The following is an 18,024-nucleotide window of genomic DNA, read 5'->3' on the forward strand; positions in this document are numbered from 1 at the left end:
AAAATGGATGAAAATTACCTTTCTTTTGGTGTGCCAACTCCATGTTTTCCCAGTAGATGAGTATTTAGGTGTTTCTTCATTACAAAAGCAACCCTAAAAAAAAAAAAAAGTTATTATAGAACTAAAACTTAACTCTGCTAGAAATACATACTAATTTTTTAAAAAATAGACATGAATTATATATATATATATAAAACATGAAAATATATATATATTTGTAACATGAAAATTCACATTACAGTGGCACTAAATTCTAAGCAGAAAGCTTGCATACAGATTAATATACTGCAATACCTGAAAACCAGAAGAAATAACTGCATTTAAATTCACTGGTTCATTTTCTCACTTGAGTAGATGAACAGGGACCAAACCAATGATTTTAGTTCTTTAGTCACTGTCTTCACTGTCAGTTAGTAAGAAAGATAAAGCAACACCTCAGTATCACATTCCCTGCCCCTTAGTTGATCCCACACTTCAATCATGCAATGAGTTTGAGAAAATGTCATTTTATTAAACATTTACGGGACTGTAAAAGAGAAAATGAACAGCCTTCATGAAGCTTCCTTAAAAACATGGTAATTATTTGGAGAGTTTTTTTTTAAATGATATAAATGTTTACCATGTCTGCAATACAAGCAAAAAAAAAATGTACTTAAGTGTCCAGAAGGTATCAATAACTAAAACAAACAAAAAGTATTACCTGACATGCTATCTATTTTACACACAAATCAGATCACTTAATTCAATTTTGCTGACATAGATATGAAATGGACAGGAATCAGTAGCCAGTGCATAGTGCACCATTCTTCTGCATATATAGAGTACAACACAGTTTAATTACTTCGTGTGAGTATTTAAAACAATTTAGATCTCATTCAGAAGCATCAGACTAAAATGGCTCTCTTGATAAGCAAAAAAATTTTACTATTGTAACTTTCACTGTAAAAGGGCTTGCAAACATTTTTGTTAATTACGTATTACAGCTGTCCTTCATAAAGTTACTAATAGCTGAAAGGCAACAGAATCTATTTGCATATGTACATGAAAGGCATGACATGTGCAAAAATACGATTTTAATTAGCATTCTGTGATATGAAGGGCTACAAATCAAATTGGCATGTTATAAGATTCTTACCATTAAACACTGAATTCATCTGGACATGTTTGCACAAACAGGCAACACAAGACTATAAAGTACTATGGCCTTATGGAAGAGACGTGTGTCAAAAGCCAAGACCAAAATGTGAATGCTCCTCTTCATGTCTGGTCTATTTTGGTTATTTTCATATAATATTAGGGAACCTCAGTTTTGAGGCTAAAATAATATGCTTGTATTTTTTTAATGACTGGGTCCATTATTCAAGTAATGCATTTGTATAACACTAAATATAACATTCATTCTTTTCTCTACACTGAGTAACAATTATGGACAACACATGCTTTACAACTATAAATAACCAATCATACCACCAACCCATAAAATGAAAAAATGATTATTACATACAAAGAATCAAACTGTGATATTAAGTGCTTAACAAAATTACAGTATAAGATATATTTGTTTCTGTTTGATTTGAACAAAATAAATAATATTTTTCATTTCCTTAAAAAAGAATACAGCAATAACAACAGTCCATTTAAGTCATAACTTCCCTACTATCCTCTATTTTCCTATAATTAAAAAAACATAAAGCTAATAGCAAAGAGCAAAGGTTAAGAACCCAGAGTTGCAAAGCACAGCTTATTTATATGACGAAGTATAATTTAAGAGATCTGAGCTTAGAAACCACAGGGTAGCTTTTAAAAGACAAAAATTTTATTAATTAAAATGCTTCAGGTTTAAGAAGTAAAACAAAAATATTACATTGCACAGGGGAACAAACTAAAGTACACAGAGAAGGAAAGCTTCTTACAATTTAACATTCTGACATCATCTGCTGAATGTCTATAATACTAAATTATCTAGAGGAATAACAATTTTTTATTATTATGGGGAAGAATTTACAATACTAAAACACAGCTCAATTGTAGTCAAATGCAAAATATTTATTCATCCAAAACCTGACATAAAGTAACTATAAATTCTTTTAATTTGGTCTAACTAAAGTACGTGTAGTGTAAAAGTCTCAACATCATCCGCAGTGAAACAATATAAGCCAAGCATGACCGACTAAAATAAACTTACCAACCTCCATGGATAATAAGATTGCCAGTAATTTGTGTTTACTGAACGGAGCCTATCCTTCACTGCCATCATAAGAGTATTAATATTTTAACATAATGGTTGTTTTGGAAAATTTATAATCTAGATACCACCAGAAATAAAACAAAAATAATCCTGAATCTGAAAAGCTATACAACTGAAATGCCTTGCTCCCAATGAGCACACGTGACTTAATACTTTGCTTGTTTCCATTCATTCACTGGTGACTATGTACCAGCCATGGGCAGGTTCTGCATGTAGGATGCAAAATCAGACAGTTAAAGTCGCGTCTTCACGGAGCTTCCCTTCTATAACCTGTGGCTTCTCATCAGGACGAAGCAGCTGCACTCAGCCTGCCACGCTCCCGCACGGACTCCCCTAATCATGTGTGCACAAGCTAATGCGTGTGCTAAAAGCAGGACCTACCCTAGACAGGAACAGTCTAGGCAACTGTGGTACACAGGTGATCAAACAAAGAGAAGTCCCTGCCTCGGAAAACGTAAAACCTAGTGAGGGAAACAGATGACAAGAACAAAAGCTACAATGCAGAGCATCTTAAAGAGTGAAAAGTGGTGGGAGAAAAAACAAAATAGAGAAGGAAGAGCTGAAACCTCAGCAGGGGATCAGCATTTTACATTTGGGTGGCTCAGCACTGTGGTGGCGAGCTGGGTATTCCACCAAGCAGGGGGCAGCAGGCCACAGAAGGAAGGGCAGCCACGGAGACCTGGGGCAGGAGTCCGTGGGGCCGTCCGCAGTGAAATGCGGAGCAGAGGAGGGACGAGGTGGTGGCCGGGCACTGGGGGAGGTACCAAGCTCGTAGGCCATACAGCCTGGGCTGGCACTGAGTGAGAAGGAAAGCGTCACAGGCGTCCGAACAGAGGACAGATGTGCGGGACTCGCATTTTAATAGAGTCCTCTAGCTGTTCTGTTTAGCAGAGACTGCGGGGGCAGGGGAAGGGGGCGGTGCGGGGACACAAAGAGAGGGAGGAACTAACTGGCTCTTGCAATAATCCAGGAAGAGGTGATAGTGGTTTGGACCAAGGGCTAGCAGTAGAGAAGAGATCTGGTCAAATTCTAGACACATATTTGTGATGAAAACCAAAAATTTTCCTAGGGACTGCACATGGAGTCTGGAATAGAGGAATCAAAGACAACATCAAAGATTTCGGCCTGGGAAAAACTGAGCTGGCCTGAAGGAGAACATCATTTTAGGACATGTTCAATGAGGAAGCCCACTGACATCCCAGATGGGTCTGTAACAGGAGGCTGAATCTACTGGTCTTGAGTTCAAGGGGAAGATTCATGCTAGAAATATATACTCCGAAGCTATCCATCTGGCAAGCGCCTAACAATCTAAAGGAACACCTCGAAATAATAAAAAGTAGTGCTGTTTAAAGTATGACTGATTTCCAAGTATCTATAACTGCCTGAAACAGCATCATTTGAAATTGTTTTTGGTGTCAAAAGAACAGCACAACAGTAGCATTTGCAAACTAGCTACAGATTTCTACTTTTTAGTACAAAAATTTCAGATTTGAACTCCTAATTTTAAAATAATTTTTCTTACACTATATGGAGATAGAATACAAACCTCTTCCTTCAGCCCCTCAGATTTTCTCACTGCAGAATTATTTCACTTGTGAGTCACAAAAGATTATCTGACTCACCTATGAAAGCAAATACAATACAAAACCGTGACTACAGAGAACACAACGTGAAAAGCAGGAGACACCCAGAGCCACAGCACCCTGGCACTCCCGCCTCACACAGTGCAAGGCAGGGTGCTCAACTCAGGGGCCAAAAGTCAGGTTTGCACAGGCTATGCTTCTCCTGAACTCAAGGCAAGAGAAGCAGCAGCAGCTACAGCAGCTTCCCTGAAGTTCTGTTATGTTGTTTGTTTCCCTCATCTGTCGAATAAGGTCAGATGCTCCTGAAAGACAGGCCTAAAAGATACAATATCCAACTCCTCAAAAATTTCTGATGATCAGGTCCACGTAGGCACTATAGGTTACAGGAAAGAAAGTGCATTTGCTGCTAAGAAGTTAAAATCTAAACACAATAAGTTAAAAGAAAATTTCTAAGAACTCATTACTATCTGACTATGACATGTGCACAGTCACTTATCCTTTTAGTCTTAATGAGGGATCTGTAGTAATCCACCCATTTCTCCCAGCTGGTCCCCCTCTACACCAGTGCCACACACCTCCCAAACAGCTTGTCAGAGCACAGGGGCCACACAGTGAAAAGCTGAGTGGACCAAACAAGAATATAATTGACAGTTTTTCATCACTGCTGAAGAAGCAGAAAATTTAAAAAAACAACCACAGCAAGCTGCAAGGTTAGCAGGCCAACACCACCTGAGGAATACAAGAAACAAGGCCCTCGCAAGCAGACACTTGTGGCCATGTTCCTGGTCAAGGCTGGGTAACTCCTCAGGTTGGGTTGACCACGCAGCATTTGTCCCCCTGGTAGCACTTCAAGTACAAGTGAGAACAGGTGACTCCTGTCAGGGCTCTGCCATTTACGGCTCCTGTAACTGTGAGAATTTTAAGAACACTCTCCAAGCAGCAGTTTCCTCAGTTGAAACATGAGAAAAGCAATACTTCATAGCAGTTTTGTGAGAGTTAAATAAAACAACATAAACACAATGTGGCATGAGGAGCAGATAAAGACAACTTAATAAATAACAGCTAATATTAGTACTGCTATTTTTAGAATAGTGTCCGCGACACAGTTACATCTAGAAAAAAAATAGTTCAAGGATTCCAACTCTGAAAGCCTCCATTCCTTTGAGCCAGTTCAGATAGCATCTTAACTGATATGCATAACAACTTAAATGAAATTTCAGCAGATGCAGCAAGACTACCTAGAAAATCAGGATACAAAGACCTGACAGATCTACCACGTCAAACAACAGTGCCCACCTCTGTGAAAGCCACTGATCTGAGACGTAAGTTCGATACCCATTTCTGCTTACACTAATCCCCAAGAAGGGGGCTGGGGGCCAAGAAAGAATAATGCACTCCAAAACTGAGCAACAGCAACAAGCAAAGAATAATGGACCATCACACACATCCAGGTGTCCAACAACCCAAGGCTCTGTTTTGTCCCTCTTTATAGTTTTGACTTTGAATGGTAGGTCTCTAAATTAAAAATAAAAAGTTAACTAACTTGGAGAAAAAAATGGCCCGAATGAGTGAAAACTCTAAACTTTGAATTTTGATATATCTTTAAAAGAAACTCATATTTGGTTTTTTCAAGGTGTTTATACATATATTCTAAATCCTAGAATCTCATAAGAAAGCAAATCTACACAAAAACTGCATCACCAATAATCCTGTGTCTGCTGTCAGAACTTCAGAGAGAGCCCTATAAAAGAGCCCACCGTTCTGTGCTTTGCATAACCAAGTCACGCTTGGGACCTACTCCTCCACCACAATCCCTTCACTTTCCCTTCTGGCCTCTACAAAAGGCCCTCGCCTTCCTAGCAGGTGCAGAACTCAGGGCTCCTAGTAATCCTCCAGGTGCTAATATAGGTGTGGCAGACACTCGGGAAGAATACCTCACAGGTGATGCCCAACATTCTTCCCTCTGAAGTAAGAGGGAGCCAAGATGGTACTGACAGTTGAGGAGTATAACTCTGGAAATAAACTCCCAGGGTTTCCATCTCTGGGCCACCATTAATTCTCTCTGTAAACTGAGACCTGTTATTTAATTGGTTCCTTCTCACATAAGATGGAATGGTGGTCATGAGGGGTACATGATTAATGCCTGGTGCCTGACACACTCTTAGCCTTATATAAACCTTTGCCACTTTTAGCGATTGAGCACCCTAGGTTCGAAGGTTCAAGAAATAATGAACACCCCCGATATTCTACCTCATTCCCACACCAGTGCCTCTCGAGTACTGGGCACCAAGTTAGCAGGAAGAGCATGCCTACCCTTCTGTGAATCTGTATAGGAACACTATGTTCACAGGAACTACAATGCCATTCAGTGTGATTCAATTCAAACACTAATTAAAAGATTCACACGTTTTAATAAGCAAAGCACCAGGGACCCAAAAATAAACAGCATCAGACCTGACCAAGGAACAGACAGGAGAAGGATGACGACGATAGAACAGCGTCAGGTGCAACGACTGAGGTAGCAGAGGTACCGAGCGCGCAAACAGCAGCAGCTTCTGGAAAAGTTCCAACGAAGTCTGGGAGCAGAATGGTTAAACTGGCTTGTGGGCACAGATTCCAGACGCATGGAACAGGGCGTACAGTTTGGAACAAAATAACAGGGAAAGGTCAAGAAACATTGCTAGAGAATTAAGTGAAAATTTGAGACAACAAAGAAAACAAGCAGAATCCTCGCTGTGAAGGGTCTTATAAATCATACCAAAAACTTTAGATTTTATCCAGATTCTTAACATTGCCAAATATCCTACAGATGACTGTTCCGCAGAATGTTAACAGGGATGTTACCCAAAGACGTAGGGATGGGGGGTGGTATGGAATAAGACTGGACAGGCCCGGATCAGAAGAGTATAAACACTGCAGACTTCGAGTCAGGGCAGCGCTGGTGAGCGCTGGGCACCAAGCAAGGGAGGAGGACTGGACCATTTTCTCTACACCTGCTCATCACTAAGTACCTTCCTCAGAGCAGACCTACGCACATCTCCTAGAACTGTGTCTTCAGGACACGATTTAGAAAATGCCGCTGTAGAGTCAGAGGAATTTTGAGACTCGGACATAAAAATGACTGGGCTCACACTTCATAAGGCACAGGTTTTGCAGTCAGGCAGCACCGAGATCAGATCCTGAGTCTACCACTTACCATATGGGTGATCCTGCACAATTCGTTAAGTCACACTAATCCTCTGCTCCCTAATTTGTAGTGTGGGGATAGTCACACTTATCTCAGAAAGTTATAAAAATGCATTACTTGGCACAGTGGCTGTTACACGGTCATCATTCAAGTTTTAGATACACAAAAATATATTATCTATAATGTGATTTGACTTTTGGAGCAAATGCCCCTTGTTATTAAAAACGTATAGAAATTGCTACCATTTTGCTTGATATGTCTGTTTTATGATTAATAAGGTATTACCACTCTGAAAATGTCCTTAAATGAATAGATTACTTTTATACTATAGTTTTACAATAATTTCAGTTATTTAATGGTATCAGTATAAAAGACAGATGAATTATAGATTTTCAGTACTGCAGTAAGTGTGCATTTCTCCTACTGACTCTACATCACAAGAGCAACGGCTTCTGAAAGATGTCCACCTCCTCATCTCGTGAAACCTGTTAGGTTACGTGGTATGCAAATGGAACTAAGGTCACTGAACAGCTGGCTTTAAAATAAGAAAACTATTCTGGAGTATCTGGGTGGACTCAATGTAATCTGTGTCCTTAGAAGTGGAAGAGGCAGACAGAAGAAAGGAGGCAGAGAAAGGGGGATGACTCTGAGGGCAGGGTCACAGAGATGCTACGCTGCTCAGCTGGAAGATGAAGCATTGGACCAGGAGCCAAGGAATGCACGTGGCCGCTAGAAGCTGACACTGTGTGAATATCCTGCTTCCTAACAACCAGCTCCCAGCGGCTGCAGGGCTCACTGACGAAGCTTACCCATCACAGTGATTACAAGGAGTGCTGCAGGATGGCAGTGTTCTAATTCTATCACGCCTTCGACATTTGTTAGCTGGCATTCTTCTACAAAGAACCTCAGGATTTTGCCCTTGTCTGTCTCATCTGCTCTCTCTAGCTCTCTTTCAAGAGCACTTTAAATGGACTCTGGGATTTTCACTTTTATGCCATGCTTCATAATCAATTATCATAACTATGCTTTGTAATTCTCATACTATCCCAAAATTGGCCAATGGAAGCCCCTTAAAGCTGGCTTCTGTGTCCTTTTGACATCACTCCTCTTAGTGTTCAGGCTCTTCCTTACTTTCTAGCAGATGACATTCCAGGTTCACCATGTCCTTTCCCTGCTGTAGACCTGGATCAGCCCTGGTTTCTTAGGGTAAGGAGTGGTATTTACAAGGCAAGACCTAGATGCTAGCTATGACAGCTGCTGTTTGGAATATCACTGAGTCCAAGCCCTCTCAATATACAAAGGTAGGAAATAAATCAACGAACACAAATAAATAACCATATGGCAGGCAGGAAAGGAAATAGAGAGGATCTCAACTGTAATGGCCACATTTGGTACATGAGCATTCGTCATAACAATCAATCATATCTTTTCATTATTCTACAATATACTTTGTAATATATTTTCGAGTGGTATACAAATACATTTATGTAAACAAATCATATTTTATCTATAGAAGCAAAACTTTCTATTCAGATCATTCTTTTCTGTGAATCATTAAGGTGTAAACATACTGCTCACTATTACTTTCTTAAACTCTAATAACTTGGCTTCTGGTGCTAGTTCTTCTAAGCCATTTCTGAGCACTTCCTGCTTCTCACTGCTGTCTATTCTGGTTCCTCCTCTCATCCTCTTAGGGTGACACTTTTATTCGTATACAGTCTTATTTCAAAGGTATAGTTCAATTCCTGGGCTTCAGTGCATAACCACGTTGTGAGTGACTGACATCTCCACCCACGGCCTTTGCAAGGGCCCTTCTTCTTGTCTGAATTGCTGATACCTTAAAACATATCCAACACTCAGTCACGATCTTCCCTCACTAAGGGGCTGCTCCAGACCTCCCTAATTCTACCAACTGCACCAGCTTCCCAATTTAATAATCATATTCTCATGTTTATAAGTCATCAATTGCTTCTTCACAACTGCTCCCTCTCAAGACCATACTTCTCTCTCTCTACTATAATTACACTAGACCAAACCATTTTATTGAAGGGCTATAGCTTCAAGGTGCTCTCCATTACAATTCACCCTATATACCACCATCACACAATCTTCCTGTAAGTATGTTCATACTGCAGCTTAGCTCATAAACATTTTATGCTTCCCTTTCTGAACTGAATAAAGCACCAAGTACTAAGCAAACAAACATTAGTCTTCAATAGTCATTCTGAACCAGTTGTTCCAACTTCTGGATGTACCCTCAAGAAAGAATCTTAAATGAAGGCCAAAAAAAAATAGTCCAACAAAAGAAATGAAAACACCCTAAGTGTGCAATAGTAGTGGCATTATCAGAATATTATGCATCAGTAAAAGATACAGAACACTTCTCAGGAGATATTAGATTTAAAAGGGACAAAAGTACTACATACAATGTAATCCCATGTATATATATGTATGTGCATTTTTGTTTTCTCACATATACACATACAAATATATATAAAGAAAAGCAAATACCAGGCAAATTCGTCCTGATATGAGATCTAGTTTTAGATTCTTTATATTTGTTTTTCTATAATAAGTAAAAATTTTTGAAGCAAAATGATGCTTCACATCTTACACAGGATTTTTTATGTTTCCTCAATGGCTCCGCATAACCGAATGAGTAAGTGGTGGAGGCATTATCAGCTCAACCCGAGAGAAGAGGGAATTGAGGCTCAGAGAAGATAAGCGACTTTGACTTTTTCAAGAAAATGTGGCAAAGGAGCTGAAAATGCAAAAGTAGGATTCATGCCTGGTGACCTTTACATAGAGCTCTTCCCACCATTCCACACCCCCTGACTAATGAAAGATTATACCCTCATGGAAAACAAGAAAAAAGAAAAACTACAGAAATAAAAGCGTTCACAAATAAAATCAATACAGTATATTCAATGCTGTTCTAAATGAGTACGAATCTTTCTAAACTAATGAGTGAAAAACCAAGTAGCTGATATTGGACAGATTTTTTTTTTTAATTCACCAAGATTAGAAAAGTGCTCATAATATTTAAAAAGAAAATATTTATCATATGTTTAAGGTACAAACTAAAAATTAATGGCCTGTGAAACAGGTCAGACAAAAATAAATATGTACAGTCAGTTGACAAGTATAATTATGCTTAGAAATAAATATAAAGATGCTGATCATTATTAAATGAACAGCCAATTGAGATAAACTGCATTGGTTTTATTATCAACAAAAATCAAGATAAAATAAAATATTTTACCCTCAAAGTGTTGGAAATCAAGAGCATGCTAATATTAGTGTGATAACGTAAAATACATTGTACAATGTTTTAAAAACCTAAGTGAAGCACTAAACCTTCATTTACGTAATACATAAAATGAAATACATTATATATCATCGTCAACATATCTGAAAGCAGCTTCCAATTACACTGTTCAACCATGACTTCATGGAAAAAATTTTCTCATCCACTTCTCTTACCTATAAATGAGCACATTAACTTACAGGAACACAGAAAAACCTGAAGTTCACATGAATTCTAATCTGTCCAAAAATTTACCTTTTGCAAATAAAGGAAAAATGTACAATTCCATGACATTTGTTTACTCCAAAATTCAGAAATTAACAGGTATTAAATAATACTTAAAAACTACATTTCTCAAACTCTTTCACCAAACCATTGCTAGGCCAGACCAAGTATGTCTTCCATTGTTTCTGGAGTATCTTAAGGCACAATTTCTCAGAATGCTATTGCCTTTTTTGGTTATAATCATCACACAGAACCGACTACTTCCACATTTGAAATGTTTATCCTTGTAATTTTACATAAAGAAACTCCCTTCAAAAACAAATTATCAACATCCCCAAATTTAGAATTACCAAGAATCCTTTAAAATTATAAGTTTAATTTTCCTATATGGCTCTGCTTCTCCATGAAAATAAATGCTATTATGTTTATTGAAAATCCCCATGGAGAAACAAAACTTGGAAAATTTTTGTTCATTCACAAGAAACAAAAACTTTTCTAAGTGTCACATGTCTCCTGAGAGTAAGCATTCTGTGTTCAGCTTTTAGATTTTATAAAATGTTAGCGAGAGCAAAATCAGAAACAGTCTTCTGAGAAAACCATGAGGTAGTGGCACAAACACAAACACACTCACACACCATTTCCTGCACTACAAAAAGGAGGAAGGGGAGACCTTCAGCAAGTTACTACTTACTTCTAGAGTTGATCTTGTCAATTAATGCAATTATTAGTATTGTCAGAACTATAAATATTACACCCCCCAAACCTTAATATTACATTGTAGACTTCCAAATATTAACTACATTCTTAACAATAATGAAAGCAATCACATAATCCAGGTATTTTTTTTGTTTTGTAGTTTTGCTTGTTTGTACAGAGGGAGATTGCCAACCTCTGAGTATTTACATCTACCAACTTAGTTAACCCTTAAAACAACCTAACTGATGGATGAAAAGCATGAGGAGCTTTAAATATACTTTAAGTAACTTAATCTACTTTAAGTAACTCCTCCGAGGTTGCACAGCTAGTGAATGGCAGAGCTGTGATCTGAGCACAGGTTGTCTGATCAGAGCCCATATACCGTACTTGATCACTAAATCGTTCTTTCATTCTTCACCTTATAAATTATAATTAAGGTATTAGGCATTATTTCAGGTGTCTGCTGCATTAGTTTGTTTGCTTTTTTAACTAAAAAGTCTCCTGCCAAAATAAGTAAGGAAATAAATAATGTAAGTGCATTTTATTTCTGAGTTCAAGAAACAACACGGGTTAAGCAGGATATTTTTAAAATGCTGAAATGGAGAGGCAAAAAGCTGGTCTAATCTAGGGTCTGAAATTAACAGTAACTGGACCTTGGTTCAGATCATAAGAGTGAAATGTAAGGCAAAATGAAATCACTGACACCTAAATTTTGAAAAAAGATACAATGAGTTTAGTAAACAACTGTATTAGTGATAAACTACAGAATAAGGATTTCCATAGCCAGTGAAATGATACGTAGAAGGCGAAGCAAAAATTAACACTGTTAGACATGTTCAAATGGTCCCAGTGTGACAAGGAAGGAAGGAAGGAAGGAAGGGGTGAGACAGAAGACTCTGAACGTGAGCTATATGCACTGAAAACCTTCCCAAGGAGCCCTTTACCTGGAGCTACCTCAACCCCTCTGAAGGTGGCGAACAAGGGTGGGAGGTCCAGTTACTGTTAGATATAATCCTGGGAAAGGAAACTGTTAATACGGTCAACAGAAATCCGAATACACGCAGCACCCTAGGGACAAGCGCAGCCCAAGGCCCAGACTGCAGCCTGGGGCTGAGTCCAGCCATGCGGTGACCGGATGAGGACACCACCTCTCCTCCCCAGGGCGGCTGTGACGTGACGTGACAGGAAGTGTGGCGGGGCTTCTGGGAGTGCCAGGAGCGAGCGAGCCCTCAGGAACTGTCAGCTGACCTTACAGTGATGATGAAGACTAGGGTTCCTCCTAGAACAGCAGGAAGAAGAGGACCCCGCACAAGCACCGGAGCTTTGCACGGCACATGGGACTCCCTGAATCCCCAGGTCTTCCTTCTGGGATGTGAAGACTTCCTCATAGGGCTATGCAAGGGGTAAAAAATAAAGACTAAGAAAGTAAACCATTTTGGAGAGTGAATACTATGTGCCAAATAGGGTAATAAACATTTGCCAAGGATTATCAGATATATGGCATTACTGACCTCACTTTCCAAATAAGAAATTGGGGTTTAATGGAATTAAATACAGCAATGGAAACATTTCTGTAAAACAGTGTATAGAAACCTATAGTAAAGTACCTAGATACTGCAAGAAATGCAGTAAGTCTCAATAAATGATTGCTATTAATAAATTAAGAGTCTCTTCCTATCCAAGCATATAATTCTGGTATTGTCTTTATTGATTAAATGTGCAAGAGCTATAATACACGAGGGTGTTTATGTCAAGGAGTAAAACAGCAATCAATAAATTCACCGAAAAAGGGATTTCCATTTTTACATGTTATTTGTTTTCCAATTTCTTCCGGGATATTTTGTGTAAACTGACAATACAATAACATGAAATTCAGGCACGTCAGGGAGGGGGTGGTGACCACTCCCTGGTTCCTGTCCTGTCCGAGAGGAAACTGGAAACGGCTGAGCCCACAGGGGCCAGCAGACAGTTGCTTCAAAGCCTCACACATGATCTAACACTCAGTAAGAAATATTCTTTGGTAATTTCCATTAGAGAAGGAGCCAGTGTGAAGTGCTAAACTGTCCAAAAGCGCTATTTCCAAGACTTCGTAAAGGCACTTGTGGTTTAATGGCAATTTTGAGTTGGGGGACTTTTGAATTTATTACTTTCAAAATATTATTTGGCAAACAAGAATATTCAAGTTGCAGTTTGTGTGAAAATGAATTGAAACTGGTCATACCAATTCAATGTTTATCCAAACCAATGTTTTTTGAGCTATTTATAAATAAGAGCCAAAAACTGAGATTTCAAAATGATAAAATCTACTTTTGAACTCATTTGGCATGAACACACCATCATGAGATATGTGCAGATAAGGGTAATCTGTACCTTACATCAAGGTTCACACATAGTTAAGATAAATATCTTTTGAGGAACATAATTAAACAAAAAATTAGAACACAAGAGAATGCATTTAATAATAAAATTTTATAGGACAGAATTTAATCTTTATTTAATGATTCATCAGGCATATCAAAAACATGGAGTGTTTCAGGGAGATAATCATCATCATCAATTACTGCTGCATTGAAGAGATGCAGAAGTGTCAATTAATAAGAGTTCTGGGTGACTTACTTTCCCATAACAATTTATAATAAAATGAACTAAGTGAACCAACTGAAATAAGAAACACTCAGAAATTTTTTAAATAATAATAAATTCTTTCCCTTTTTTAATCCCCTTATCTAAAATAAGATGTGTTAGCAATATTACTTTTACAACTCATTATTTCAGTCACAGACAGCAAAGAGAAAATGTGAATTAGACAGAAGAAGAATGAATACCCCTCAAAGACGAAAACTGGCTTGTGTGTCCTCTGCAAGGGATGGGTCAAGGTTGATTGTCTACTGGATTGTGCATCACATTAGGTAGAAGCAGAGTATCCTTTCTGTCTACATGAGATATCAAATGCAGGTGAAGACGATGTACACAGGTGCAAATTCAGCAAGGGTAGGGTCCTGGGGCTCTGCAACATGATGACACGGACGGACCAAACCACACTTCCCGGAATTCCATGCCCGAGAGGAACCCATGTGGGGACTGCCAGGAGAGAGTCTGGTGAGACATACAGAGGGCAGAAGTGGAGCCACAGCTCACGGGTATTGTCATTTATCACCAGGATCACCTGACTGTCGTAAGGCAACAACAAACTCTACTCTCCACAACCAGGGGCCTCCGTCAGCCTTCCTGACTCCTGGTACAGCTGTGTATGCTTAAGCAACCGAGGAAGAGGCCAGCTGCTGCAAAAACCACCACCAGCCCTCCTGGCCCCCAACATCAGAGACAGGGAAAACAATCAGGGGATTCTGTCTGTCCTCCAGGGCTCCAGCTCATGCTTGTGGGTTCCATCTTACCCTTGTTCCCCCTAATGTACATGCTTCCTCACTTCTCAACGGCCTACCCTGTACATTTCAACCTCCAACATCAGATGCAATGACAACACCTTACAGACACTGGTTGAAAAGCTCCCATCGAGGTGTAAGACCAAATCCCTGTAACGAATCCCTTAACTTTATTCACAACACACACACACACACACACACACACACACAGAGTAATATACATCACAGTGATTCCAAATGCCTGACTGATCAGAAGTTACAAGACGGAGTGACAGAGATTTACCCTTCCCCAAGTGAAACTACTAAACATTTAACAACATACATGAAATAACAATTTTTAAGACACAGGACATCAGGCCAAGAAAGTGATCTGAGAGAGACAGCTGTCAGACAGTGTAACGAGGTGGGGGAAGGCAGCTGGAGAGGAGCAGAGTCCCTGACTTGATACGAACTGAGACCGCATAAAAACAAGCAGCTGGAATTCACAGGACAGAGTACAGAGAAGAGGGACCCTACCCATACAGAGAACTGAAGATCTGCAGGGGGAAGGCGTGGAGCATTCAGCTAATTATTGATCAAGCTGCTGTGTGAAGAAACTACACAATGGCAATGTAGGAACACACAGAAAAGATTAGAAGGAACAGCACACCTCAGTGCTCACACAGAAGCACTTTCTGCAAAGCCTGTGCAGAAAGGTCAGCCTCAGTAGTAGAGAATAATTAGCCACAAACTAAGCACTGTTCGAATCTGTTCAAAAGTAAAGCACAAAATGTGAAACTTTTTTCAGCTGAGTTAACTGCATCCCAGAACAAGGTTCAAGAATATGTACTGAAACGCAAAATAAATATTAGCAACAGAGTAAAATTCGTAACAACTAGAATAAAATGAAAAATTACCACTCAGGGAAGTAAGAAAATATGACTCACATAAGGAGAAAAATTAATGAACTACAACCAACCCGAAACAGACAGGATGTTAAAATTAGCAGACAAGGATATTAAAACTTACTATAGATGAATACCAAGTGATCAAAAAGATAAGAGAGATGGAAGTCATAAAAAATGCAGGGCTTCCCTGGTGGTGCAGTGGTTGAGAGTCCGCCTGCCAATGCAGGGGACACGGGTTCGTGCCCCGGTCTGGGAAGATCCCACATGCCACGGAGCGACTGCGCCTGTGAGCCATGGCCACTGAGCCTGCGCGTCCGGAGTCTGTGCTCCGCAACGGGAGAGGCCACAGCGGTGAGAGGCCCGCGTACTGCAAAAAAAAAAAAATGCAAAGCAAACATCTAAAGCTAAAACCTATAATGGGAGAGATGTATTCACTAGATGAGAATAATAACAGTTTTGACATGCAAAATAGAGGACCAAAAGAAATCAGGATAGAAATTTCTTAAAAAATTAAAGCACAGAGAAAAAAGAATTTTTTAAAACTGAAAACAGAATTAGTTGTCAATTTTAAGCAATGTAACTGCAATGTCCAAAAATGCAACTGGAAGAGAGAAATAATTTTAGGAATCGTGGCCAAAAATTTTCCAAATTAAATGAAAATTATAAACCCACAGATACAAACAGCTAAACAAACTACAAATAAAGCAAACATAAAGAAAACCAATGAGAAAGACAAAATCTTAAAAGTAGCCAGAGAAAAAGAAACATATTATATACAGAGGACCAAAGGATGACAGCAGATTTACACACACAATGTGAGTAAAGAATGAAGACCAAAAGAAATGGTAATTATTTTCATTTAATACCTTACATCATTTACAAAGAACGTCTCACAGTGCATTACAGGCCTAAATGTAAAATCTAAAACTATAACTCTTCTGGGGGAAAATACAAAACAAAATCTTTGTGACGCTGAACTAGGTAGGCAAAGATTTCTTTTTTTTTTTTCTTTACAAATAAAAGGGAAACCATGATTTGACTAAATATGCTTTATTTTAGTATTTATGTCTATTCTATTTTTTAAATTTTATTTTATTTATTTACTTTTTATCCAAGATTTCTTGGATATTACAGTTAAAGCAAAGTCCATAAAAGAAGAAATATATGAATTTAATAATATGAAAATATTAAAATTATCCTCTTCTAAAGAGAATAAAGCCACAGACAGGGAAAAAAATATTTGCATATCATATATTTGATAAAGGACTTGTATATTAAAACACAAAAATTGGAAAAGTCAACATGGCACCCTGATTATTAAGTAAAACAAATTTTTTTTAATAAAATAATTTCTATTTCAACATAGAAACTGTTGGATAGTAATACACTGGAAGTAGTACAGCATTGAAATTAAGTTGGTAAGATGGCGGAGGAGTAAGACGCAGAAATCACCTTCCTCCCCACAGATACACCAGAAATACATCTACACGTGGAACAACTCCTACAGAACACCTACTGAACGCTGGCAGAAGACCTCAGACCTCCCAAAAGGTAAGAAACTCCCCACGTACCTGGGTAGGGCAAAAGAAAAAAGAATAAACAGAGACAAAAGAAAAGGGACGGGACCTGCACCAGTGGGAGGGAGCTGTGAAGGAGGAAAGGTTTCCACACACTAGAAGCCCCTTCGCAGGCGGAAACTGTGGGCGGCGGAGGGGGGAAGCTTCAGAGCCATGAAGCAGGGCGCATAGCAATAGGGGTATAGGGGGCAAAGCAGAGAGATTCCCGCACATAGGATCGGTGCCGACCGGCGCTCACCAGCCCGGGTGGCTTGTCTGCTCCCCTGCTGGGGCGGTGGGGCTGGGAGCTGAGGCTCGGGCTTCGGTCGAGGCGCAGGGAGAGGACTGGGGTTGGCGGCGTGAACACAGCCTGCAGGGGGCTAGTGCGCCACGGCCGGCTGGGAGGGAGTCCCGGGAAAAGTGTGGACCTGCCGAAGAGGCAAGAGGCTTTTTCTTACCTCTTTGTTTCCTGGTGCGCGAGGAGAGGGGATTAAGAGCGCTGCTTAAAGGAGCTCCAGAGACGGGCGCGAGCCGCGGCTAAAAGCGCGGACCCCAGAGACAGGCAGGAGACCCTAAGGCTGCTGCTGCCGCCACCAAGAAGCCTGTGTGCGAGCACAGGTCACTCTCCACACCTCCCCTCCCAGGAGCCTGTGCAGCCCGCCACCGCCAGGGTCCCGCGAACCAGGGACAACTCCTCCGGGAGAACACGCACGGCGCGCCTCAGGCTGGTGCAGCGTGTCACGCCAGCCTCTGCTGCCACAGGCCTGCCCCACACTCCGTGCCCCTCCCTCCCCCCGGCCTGAGTGAGCCACCGCCCCCGAATCAGCGGCTCCTTTAACCCCGTCCTGTCTGAGCAAAGAACAGACGCCCTCCGGCGACCTACACGCAGGAGCGGGTCCAGGTACAAAGCTAAACCCCAGGAGCCGTGCGAACAAAGAAGAGAAAGGGAAAT

The 18,024-nt window shown here is 40.0% G+C and overlaps 1 protein-coding gene across 1 annotated transcript in view; it reads right to left on the reverse strand.

Annotated features, from left to right (window-relative positions):
- Positions 1–18,024, reverse strand: part of ZNF407 (zinc finger protein 407) — a 407,110-nt gene that overhangs the window by 272,713 nt on the left and 116,373 nt on the right. Inside the window, exon 4 of the mRNA XM_007449668.1 lies at positions 19–93. Coding sequence (XP_007449730.1) covers positions 19–93 — 75 coding nt within the window. The remainder of the gene's footprint in view (positions 1–18; positions 94–18,024) is intronic.

The sequence above is a fragment of the Lipotes vexillifer genome, unplaced genomic scaffold (genome assembly GCF_000442215.2).
Source record: "Lipotes vexillifer unplaced genomic scaffold, Lipotes_vexillifer_v1.1 scaffold196, whole genome shotgun sequence".
Classification (NCBI taxonomy): domain Eukaryota; kingdom Metazoa; phylum Chordata; class Mammalia; order Artiodactyla; family Lipotidae; genus Lipotes; species Lipotes vexillifer.